Source organism: Myotis nattereri (assembly GCF_964212035.1).
Source record: "Myotis nattereri genome assembly, chromosome: 13".
Taxonomy (NCBI): Eukaryota; Metazoa; Chordata; class Mammalia; order Chiroptera; family Vespertilionidae; genus Myotis; species Myotis nattereri.
In genome coordinates, this window is record NC_138088.1 from 40,735,837 (window position 1) to 40,746,742 (window position 10,906).

General features: G+C 53.2%; 1 protein-coding gene across 1 annotated transcript; it reads left to right on the forward strand.

Moving 5' to 3' along the window:
• Positions 1 to 949: 949 nt before the first annotated feature.
• On the forward strand, positions 950 to 10,652 carry ANKRD2 (ankyrin repeat domain 2; the record flags this gene model as incomplete). The annotated part of the gene is given in 10 exon segments (XM_081105341.1): positions 950 to 1,115; positions 5,267 to 5,368; positions 6,321 to 6,476; positions 6,572 to 6,679; positions 8,039 to 8,137; positions 8,485 to 8,583; positions 9,396 to 9,494; positions 9,601 to 9,699; positions 10,502 to 10,627; positions 10,629 to 10,652. Coding segments are annotated over 10 exon segments (999 nt in total). The 5' UTR covers positions 950 to 1,028.
• Between the last annotated feature and the right edge of the window lie 254 nt (positions 10,653 to 10,906).

Here is a 10,906-nt window from a genome sequence, read left to right on the forward strand (position 1 = left end):
GAGCTGTTCCTGTGCTTCCCCGGGGGAAAGTGTGCATGTAAGCAGAGAGGGCAGTCTTGGAGAAGCTGGTTTAGCGAAGGACAGGCCACGCGAATGTTACAGAACCGCAGAGCTGTGGTGTCCATGGTTCACGGGCAGTTAAACGGGCTGAGCAAGTACAGGCCTGCTGCTCCTCCAGTTGGGAGTATTTTTCTTTCTCAGTAAGCATGGCTGTCCCCAGTCAGGGAGGCCTGACAGGGAAACAGAAGAAAAGGACGATCAGTCCGAGCTGGTGTCGTCATCTGAGCTTGGCAATGTACTCTGGCCCTTCCACTGGCTTCCTGAGACTCCTATTGAAGGAAGACCCTATACCTCCTGCAGAGGCCCCTGGAACAGACAGATCAGGAACGAATGGACATAAAGCCAAATGCAGGGATGCTCTGCTAGGGGGCGCTGTGGGACCCCAGAGACGCAAAGGCCTGCATGAACTGTGCACAAAGCGGGAGGCAGCCGCCCTGACCCCCACCAGCCACCGGGCACTTCAGCTGGGAGGGAGCACCTGCCCCTTTCCAGAGCCAGCAGGGCCTGTATACAGGACAGCCCAGGACACGGGACTGTCTTGGGTCCCCACTTTGGCTTTCAGGCCCCCTGATTAGCCCTGGCTGGGCACAGTTTTCAGGCGTCCAGCAGGTGGCACTGCCATCAGGGCTAGAGGCAGGCAGTGGGTCCTTCCTGCAGCCCAGCTGCCCTGGCTAAGGACCAGCTGGGCCTAAGCACTCATGGCAAAAGCTGGGCAGGCTCCTTCCTGCAGCCCCTGCTCTCCGGGTGCTGTGTCCTCCGGCTCTAATAGGCCAGGGGATGTGGGGGGCAACTGTCCTTGCCTCTCCCCTGCTCTCTCCGGCTACCCGGGGTGAAGGTGACAGGGGCCGGGGGGCGGGGGGGGTAGGTGGAGAATTGAGCTGGTGAGCTCATGGCAAAGGCGCCCAGCAAAGGGGGGGGGTGCCCTGGTCTATAAAGCCCCCGTGGCTCTTTGGCCTGCAGAAGCGGGCATGGACAGCACCATGGCGGGCTCCGAGGCGCTACAGAGCGCCACAGCGCTTATTGAGGAGCGGCTGGCACAGGAGGAGGAGAATGAGGTATGGGCAGAGGTGTGGGTGCCCAGGGGGGTTCTGAGGAGATCCAGCTCTGCTGTCAAGGGAAGGAAGAGGCTGGCTGCCATGCCTGTGGTGGAAGGAGGACAGGTGTCCCTAGGGCTCCATTCCAGCCACAGGGTCTCCTGGTGGAGAGGGCTGCTGGTGGGAGACTGAGGCATCAGCCCTAAGAACTGAGGGACAGTGGGTGAGTGAGCCAAGCTGGGCTCCCCGAGACGCTGCCCATGCACCTGGCCCTTGAGATAAGCCGGGCTGCACAGAATGAGACAGCTAGGAAGCTGCCTGGGGGTGTGGGAATGTGGGCCCCTGAGATCCCCCAGTTTCTGGGTGGGAGACAGACAGGAGGAACTCCAGGTTTGGTCACTGAAGAAGAACAAAGACGAGCAGAAGGAGAAAGGAAGCATGGGTTTCCCCAGGACCGCCAGCCACACGTGGAGAGGCCGTGGGAGCATGGGGCTCTGGGCAACTGCGTTTTCTCTGGAATAAAGAAATGGGGGAGGAGCGTGCCAGCTTGTCCTGCTTTTCACTTTATTTAAACTAGACCTAGAGTCTGCTCTGCTAAATGCAGAAGTGCTGTGAGGACTGAGAGGAACTGTAAGGCCAGTCCCTGCCTCCTTTTTACCAACCTGCATTCCTTTAGGCCAGCGGTTCTCAACCTGTGGGTCGAGACCCCTTTGGGGGTCGAAGGACCCTTTCACAGGGGTCGCCTAAGACCATCGGGAAACACATATATAATTACATATTGTTTTTGTGATTAATCACTATGCTTTAATTATGTTCAATTTGTAGCAATGAAAATACATCCTGCATATCAGATATTTACATTACGATTCATAACAGTAGCAACATTACAGTTATGAAGTAGCAACGAAAATAATTTTATGGTTGGGGGCCACCACAACATGAGGAACTGTATTAAAGGGTCGCGGCATTAGGAAAGTTGAGAACCACTGCTTTAAGCCAACACCTGTCAGGTGCATAGTCTACTAAGAAAGCAGAGTGAGGGAGTGGTGGAATAGGGGTGTTAAATCAGAAAGAAGTGAAGGAGCACAAAGGGTGGTTAAGTCATTCCAACTGTGGGCCCTCAAGGACTTCTCTGTGGACAGGATGGCATTTGAGCTGGGCCTTCAAGAATGGTGAGTGGAGATCAGGGTATTACAGGCTGAGGAAAAGACAGGCACTAAAGTTTAGATCAGTGAAAGCATGACTGTTATTAGAAATTCTGGTAGCAGGGGCTAAGGCTGGGAAGGGAAGCAGGACGAAAACCAGAGAGGGACATGTGAAAGATATGTATTCTGTGGGCAATGGGGAGCCACTAAATGTTGAGTGAGAGAGGGTGGTGCCATCTGACCTATTTTAGGAAGGCAACTCTGAAAGCCCTAAGAAGGACTTGTTGGAGGAGGGAAGACTGGCCCTAACAGGAATGGGAGGGAGAAGACAAGTCAGCTTAGAGGTAGACTCCATTCAAAAAAAGAAGAGTGACGAATAGAGTGAGGCTGAGGGAAGGATCAGGACACCAGTGGAAGAAGAGATGAGGCCTAGGGAAGGGAAGGCAGTCTTGTAAGTGAAGAGTTTGGACCAAGCCTGCTGAGTCTTGGCTTGGGCATCCCTGGAAGTCCAGTAATGCCATTTCTCACTCCTCCAAGGGCTTGTCCATCAGCGCCAGGCAGGTGAATCATGCCACTGTGCCGTTTTTGGAATGCTGGGTGCAGAGGCATTAATCAAAGGGACATGGAGCAGTCCTCGTCCATTCATTCATACAACAAATATAGCAGCAGGGCCCTCAGGACACTGGGTGCCCGCAGAGCCAGCCTTCCCTGGAGTCTAGTAGCTTAGCAAACGCCGGCTACTAGGCTAAGTATTGTACAGGCATTCTCCCATTCAATCTGCACAGCCATCTCTGAAGTGAAGTGGGAGTTTTGTTGTGCTTCACCCACTAGCATCCAATGCAATAGCATTTATTGAGCCCCTGCTGCATGCCAGCCCACACTGATCTGAAGCTAGGGGCCAGAGCGTCTGGGTAAGACATGGATGAACATTAGCGTCCCCAGTTGCTCCCACCAGCCCCAAGCCCAGCAGGGTCCTCAGAGGAGAGCCTCTGACCAGTCTGTGCCCCCTTCTTGGGGTGAGAGGGGAAAACGGTCCTGGAGACCAGCCCAGGGAATGAGGCTCCGTTGTGGGACACTTACTGAGCCAGGTCATCACTGAGGACTGAAGGGTGGACAGAGATGCTGAGCCCACCTGCAACCATCCATTCACTCGTTCATTCATTTCTTCTCTAAACCAGGAATGGAGACTGTCTGGCCCACGGGCCATGTACGGCCCATGAAATCATTTGGTCTGGCTCTGCCAAGGCATTAGGGGTGAGTTAATTAAATGTTTGACCAAATAGAGCAGGCTAATTTTTTTTAATTTTTTTTTTTTTTTTTTTTTTTTTTTTAGAGAGAGGAAGGGAGAGGGATAGAGAGTTAGAAACATCGATGAGAGAGAAACATTGATCAGCTGCCTCCTGCACACTCCCTATTGGGGATGTGCCTGCAACCAAGGTACATGCCCTTGACTGGAATTGAACCTGGGACCCTTCAATCCTCAGGCCGAGGCTCTATCCACTGAGCCAAACCGGTTAGGGCAAGCAGGCTAATTTTTAAGTAGATGATTTTGTATGGCCCACGAATGATGTCATAAATACCTAAATGGCCCTTGGCAGAAAAAAGGTTCCCACATTCATGGAGCACCTACCATGTGGCAGGCCCTGTCACAGGTGCAGGGGATACCAAGATGATTAGGATCCAAGCCCACGCTCTGGCTGCTCCATGCGGATCCCAGCCAGACTCCCACCTGCAGGAGTAGCTGTAGCCTGAGGGCATCCCTCGGCCCTGGGAGAGGAGCCAGTGTTTGAGGAGAGGCCAGCACTGGGGATACGTCAAACCACACAAGTCTGACATGGAAGGGAGAAGCCCGTGGAGAACAGGACCTCCAAAATAGAGAGCTGGGAAATCAGATCCACCTTGGAAAGTGTAACACCAGGACTCAGTGAGAGCTCTGAAAGGGTGGCCATTCCTCCCAAGCTGCCGTCTCGGCCAGCACCCTCCCACCTGGGCGAATGTTCCCGGTACGCTGGAACCTCAGAGATGGGGGCCAGCTCTTCACAGAGTGCCTTCCTTGGAGAGAGAAGGAGGAAGTAGTCCAGGCAGGTCGATCAGAGAGCTACAAATGGAGAGGAGACTGGGAAGGGGTTTCACCTGTATTTTTACAGCGAGAATAAGGTTACTAGAGTCCACTTCAAGCTGAAAGCCGCGGACTTTTGGCTCTCATCCCTTAGATTCCCTGAGAGCAACAGTTTCTATACTTTAGGTATTTCATGAATCAGTAAAATCTGAGGGGAAAAAGTTGGTATCTGACATAGATTTGCAAATTTTTTATATTGCCAAGTAAGCCATTTAAAAAATATCTCTCATCTCTCATCACATTGTTTCATCAAAGTAAATTTTTATGGCATAAAAAATTTTAAAAAATAAAGTGCTTGAAAAAGTTAATATTCTAGGTGTACTGGTAAATAATGCGGATTTTTTTCACTAAATCCTTTAAAATCTTTCCCATTGCTTGTAAACGATCGGAAATTATTTGCAGAGCAATGTTTAATCTTTCTGCAAGTTTTTTTTTTAGTATGACATGCATCTTCATCCAATAATGCTTGTAATTGTTGGTCTTTACATATCAAATCGCATATATATATCAACATATGTGTAACTCCATCTATTGAAAAAAAAATCCGCATTATTAACCGGTACAGCTAGTATTTAGTTTCATGAAAATTCATTTCAATAGCTTTTAATTTTGTTTGGCTGGGGACTGGGGGCCATCGTTGGGCAGGAGTCAGGGCTGGACTTGGGGTTGAGTTTGGGTTTGGGGTTGAGGTGGGGAACTAAAACTGGCCCCCTTTTTTGGATGGGTCTCTCCAGGAGCCCTGCTCCTGCCAGGGGCCTCCAGGACCAGTCAGGGGTGGGCAAAGGAAGGGCCTGAGGCCACACAGGAGAAGGTCTTCGGAGCGTGTCCCCGGAGTGGTTAGGGGAGAGGCCACCTCCTCCCGGGCTCTGCAGACGGCCCTGGAGCAGGTGTTGTCCTTGGCTCATCAGAAACTCCGAGGAACCGCGCACCAGAAGCAGCCCATGGACATGCTGGTGCTGGAGGATGAGAAGCACCACGGGGCTGCGAGTCTGGCCCTGCAAAAGGTCAAGGTAAGTGGGAGGGGAAGCCAGTGCCCGTGCTCAGGAGACAAGCCAGGCAGTTATGGCCTTGCTGCTCCTGGGTCCTCGAACCCCCTATTAGCAATGCAGCATGCATGTCAACACCCCACCCTGGACGTGCTGAGTCAGAATCTGCACACGTACAGACCCCGGGGGAGCCCAGAGAAGGGAGAGCCATATGACGGCACCCTGCAGGCATTAAGGGGCTGAGGGAGGCTGTGGGTGCTGACAGGAGAGGAGATCTCCTTGCTGATGGGAGAAAACCCAGTCTCCAGACCACTGTGTGCAGGATGACTCCATAGGAGGTGGGTCCGAAAGGGCATTGACTGAGCCACGGGAGGTTACCTCTGGGAGAGAAGGGCTTTCTCTTCAAAACCTTTATGTTTCTGTATTGTTTTTATAAATGGTTTGATTGCTTTTTAGAGAGAGAGAGGGAGAGATAGAAACATCAATGAGAGAGAAACATCGATCCGCTGCCTCCTGCACACCCCTTACTGGGGATCCAGCCCGCAAGCCTGGCATGTGCCCTGACCGGAAATTGAACCTGGGACCTCTTGATCCACGGGAAGATGCTCAACCAACTGAGCCACACCTGCTGGGCATATTTTTAATATTAACCATCTATTACTTTTATGGTCACACACGAGTGGAATTGCGCGGGAGGCTGTGGATGCAGACTCTGTTCTGAAGGTCTGGGCTAGGAATTGCCTCTGAGAGTCCCTCCTCCTCAGCTCCCCACCCATGTGAAGCCTTCCAGGCAGCTCCCTCAAGCCTGCCTTGCCCGCTGACCTGCGCCACCTGGATCTGGGTCTCATCTGCTTTTGAACTCCCCGGAAGGAGAGCTAGACTTGGGTTCTTTCCCTCTTGAAAGCCCTCCCCCTCCAGCTTAGCACAGGGGTCCCCACGCTCCTGGCCCGGGGGTTGACGGGCCATCCCCACGCAGGGCCAGGAGCGTGTGCGCAAGACATCCTTAGACCTGCGACGGGAGATCATCGAGGTGGGTGGGATCCAGAACCTCATCGAGCTGCGGAAAAAACGGAAGCAGAAGAAGCGGGCTGCCCTGGTCGCCCAGGAGCCGCCTCCAGAGCCCGAGGAGATCGTAAGCTCCTGGGAGCACACCTGTGTGGGCAGGGGAGCCCGGGAGGGCCAGGATCACTGCGGGGCAGCCCTGGGTGATGGCATTTCCGCCCTCAGACTGGCCCTGTGGAGGAGGAGGCATTCCTGAAAGCTGCCGTGGAAGGGAAAATGAAGGTCATCGAGAAGTTTCTGGCCGATGGGGGCTCCCCGGACACCTGCGATCAGGTGATGCTCTCACCGACCCCTTCACCTGTGCCTGCCTCCCTTTCAGGGTGGTCGTCCCACCCCTCCCTCTCGTGGGCCTTTTTGAGAACAGGCATTGGGCGTCCTTTGGGAGGGGTGTCCTCAGAAGATTTGGGATGGTCCTTCTCACACAGGAATTTATCTAAATCCTTAGGCCCTTTTCCACGTGGACCCCATCCAGAGTACCAACTGTCACGTGGCTCTTTAGGGAAGAAAGAGGAATGGGATCAAATAAAAAGAATGCCTCTCCCTGGCGATGTGGCCTGTAGTTAGGCCCCTCACCCCTCCATGCCCCAGTTCCCTCCTCTGTAACACAGCCTGCTTCCCTCAGAGCACATTACAGGGATCAAATGGAATAATAGTGCTTAGATAGGCATTTATTGAATGAATGAAAAACCATAAAACTCATGCGAGGATATATTTTTGTACTGTATTTTTTACTGTATTTTTTTATTTTATTGTGAGAAAATATATATAACATGGGCCATGCCATTTTAGCCATTTTAAGTGCATAATTCAGCAGCATAGATTGCATTTATAATGCTGTGCAACCATCAGCACTATTTTCAAAACGTTTCCACCACCTACCATACTTTTTTTGTTTCCTTGAAACAGCCTCTTTCTTACTTTAAGCAAATTAATGAACCTGCATTATTGTAGGCTTAGTCTACATGTCCTTTCTTTTCTGTAGACTCCAGAGTCTTAATCCTCTTGTTCCATCTGAGTATCTCCTCCCTCAGAGCATCTCCTCCCTTAGGTACTGGGAGTACAAAAAAGAAAAAGATGAGGCTTGAGAGTAGATGTTTCAAGAGACCCAAGCAGAAAGCCAACTGCATTGGGAAGGGCGGAAGTTCATCCTCTCCTTGACTCAGTAATCAGGGTGCACCTGCCCATCCTGGCCCTGGGCTAGGCACTCCGGGGAAACAGGGCCGAGCAAGCCTCAGCAGGCCTTCAAACACTCTCCCATGCGGGAGGGTTGCCTGGGCGCCTGGACAGTTCTGGCCTAGAGGTTTCAAGAAGATGATGGTACCGGAGCTACATTTTGAAGGAATAGCGAGGATTCTTTAAGCACTCAAGGGAGTGAGGCAAAATGGGCACGCTGGCACAGGGAAGAGCCCGTGTGAAGGCCTGGCTTGATGTGCTGGGGGCAGTGAGAAGGACGGAGTCTGCAGGGCATAAGGGAGTCTGGACAGAGCATGAGGAGCTGGCAAACATGGACGATATGGGGACCCAACACAAGGGCCAGAATCAAGCTGGGGTAAGGCCTCAGCCTCAGCTTGTGTGGGAGATGGGCTCAGGCCCGGGCCAGACGTCAGGCCCTGATGGCCTCTGTGGGGACAGTTCCGCAGGACAGCATTACACCGAGCTTCCCTGGAGGGCCACCTGGAGATCCTGGAGAAGCTGCTGGAGAGCGGGGCCACTGTGGACTTTCAGGATCGGGTGAGCGCGAGGGCAGGTATTGGGTAGGAGGCAGGAGGTGGGCCTAGACTCCCTCTCTGTGTGCCAACCTGGGGCACAGACAGGCTGCCTCAGGGGCCAGGCCCCACCTTCAGTGGGTTGCATGACCTTGGGCAGGCCCCATCTCCTCCTCAGCAAATCTGTCTTGGACTAGGTGGGTCCCAAGAGTTCTTATGTTCTGCTTGATCCATCGCCCAGGCACTGGAGAACCCCATCCCTTCCCTGTACCCTTCTCCTGGGTATCTCCCTGCCCTTTGGGCTGGGGTCCTTTCCCCCAGGGCACTTGCTTCTCTGAAGCTCTGCAGTTAGGTCCCATCCTTCCCTTCTAGCTGGACTGCACAGCCATGCATTGGGCCTGCCGCGGGGGCCACTTGGAGGTAGTGAAACTCCTGCAAAGCCGAGGAGCAGACACCAATATGAGAGATAAGGTGAGGCAATAATGCTCACAGATATTGGGGTGGCTGTGGGCGGGGAGTGGGAAGCAAAGGGCGGAAAAGCAGTGAACAAGTCTGGTTTCCAGAGTGGCTGCAGAGCCCAGGGATGGATCATTTCCATCAAATGAAGGCCCTTGGCAACCATCATCTGGAGACGGAAGCAGGAAGAGCAGAGGAGAGGGAGGGGGAAGAGATTCACTGTCCTGGGGACTTTGGGACCACCCAAAAGATATAGAATTTGTTCATCCAAGCAATCCTTCATCCTCCTTCTGTCTATCCACCTATCCATCCATCTATCCATCCATCCATTCATTTATTCATCTACCTTTTTAAAATTTATTCTTTGTATATGACCTTGAGCGAGTGACAACCTCTGAGCCTGTTGCTCCTCTGTAAAATATCTTGCAGAGTTCTTATGTACATTAGATGGGAAAATGAATGTAAATTAATTACTTGTTAAACATGTATAATGTTTGATAAGCTTTTGCCATGCCCATCACATAGTCATCTCTCAATAAATGACATCTATTACAATTACTAAAAGAAGGGCAGAGGAGTGAGCAGTTGCTCATAGCTGAGTAAGGGGGGAATCACGGAAGGCTTCCCAGAGAAGGTGGTATGTAAAGCTTCAAAGCTAGGCCATCGGGTAGGATGGTGAGAACTGTAGCATTCCCTGCCCCTCCAGGGTGCAGGCCCTGGCAAGAGGACCTGGGGGAGGAATAAGGCTGGAGTTAAGACAACCCCCTTCCCAAAGCCACAAAGGCCAGGCGCCTTCAGCCAATGGCTCCTGCTTCCTCCCTACTTAGTTGCTGAGCACCCCCCTGCATGTGGCGGTTCGAACAGGGCACGTGGAGATCGTGGAGCACTTCCTGTCCCTGGGCCAGGACATCAACGCCAAAGACAGAGTGAGTGTCTGGGTTCTCTCCTGCCCAGCCCCACCATAGGGGTGCAGGCAGCCTGCGGGCTCCCACATGCCAATATGGGCTATGCTGAGTGTCACACTGGCTCTAGGAAGGGGACAGTGCCCTGCATGACGCCGTGAGGCTCAACCGCTACAAAATCATCAAACTGCTGCTCCTGCATGGGGCTGACATGATGACCAAGAACCTGGTAAGTTCACTCCTTTCCTGATTCAGTCATCCGTGTGCACGGCACACCCAGGCCCTGTGCTGGGCGGTCAGAGGAAACAGAACCGAACAAGACTCAGCCTGCCTGCGCTTGGAGCTCTCACAGCGGAGAGTCTCTCTGGGGCCCTGGGGGCTGCAGGCCCAGCCAGCTTCCCAAGTCTCTATGCTTGTCTATCTCCAGAGGGCAGGTGCAGAGAAACAGCCTGGAGGGCAATTAGGGGACTTCCCAAGGCCCCCCCCCAATAGACCAAAGGGGGTCCTACTATTCCCTCCCCGCCCCAGGGAGGCCCAAATCATGGAGGGTCAGAGCAGGAAGAACCTAAGCCCTCGGTTGGCGTGCCTGTTCCTGGCACACCATGCCGGTTCCTGGTGGTCCTTGAGTGCTCTTAGCATCCCATGTCCCCTAGTCCAAGCTCTTCTTTGGGATGCAGAGCAATCACAGAATGGAAGAGAATGCCCACCCGCTCCCCAATCAAGAAAGCTAAGGGGATATGGGAAAGCCAGGAAGATAGGGAGAGGGGGAGAACGAGGACATCTCAACCTCGGCATTATTGCCATTCGGGGCTCGGCTGCCTGTGCACTGCAGGATGCTTAAGCAGCATCCCTGACCGCTACTCAAGATGCCAGTAGTACCCACTCCCCACCTACTACCACCACCACCCCCAGTTGTGATGAGCAAAAGGTCTCCAGGCACTGCCAACTGCTCCCTGCTGGGAACCACTGGTAGAGATCAGGGCACCTCCTGGTACAGACTTCTGAATAGTGATCTCCTCTTGGTCCCCCAGGAAGGAAAGACTCCCACGGATCTGGTGAAGCTGTGGCAAGCCGACACCCGGAATGCTCTGGAGCACCCTGAGCCAGGGTCAGAGCAGAACGGGCTGGAGGGGGCTGCGGAGAGTGGGCGGGAGACCCCCCCAGCCTGTGCCAGCCCAGTAAACGCCTGAACGGCCCCCAGACCTGAGCCATTCCTCTGCGGAAGACCCAGGAGCACCCACAAGCTGCCGCAATAAAAATGTCCTTTTGCTATGTGTGATGTTGTTTCTGTCTGTGCCTGGAATATTTAGGAATGCAAGAATGGGCTGGGGAAGGGGGGCTGTCTTAACTCCAGCCTTATCCCTTCCCCAAGTCCCCTGAGCCAGCCCTGCTGCATTTCCTCCTCTCTGGCTTTCGCCCTGTCACCCCTCTTCCCA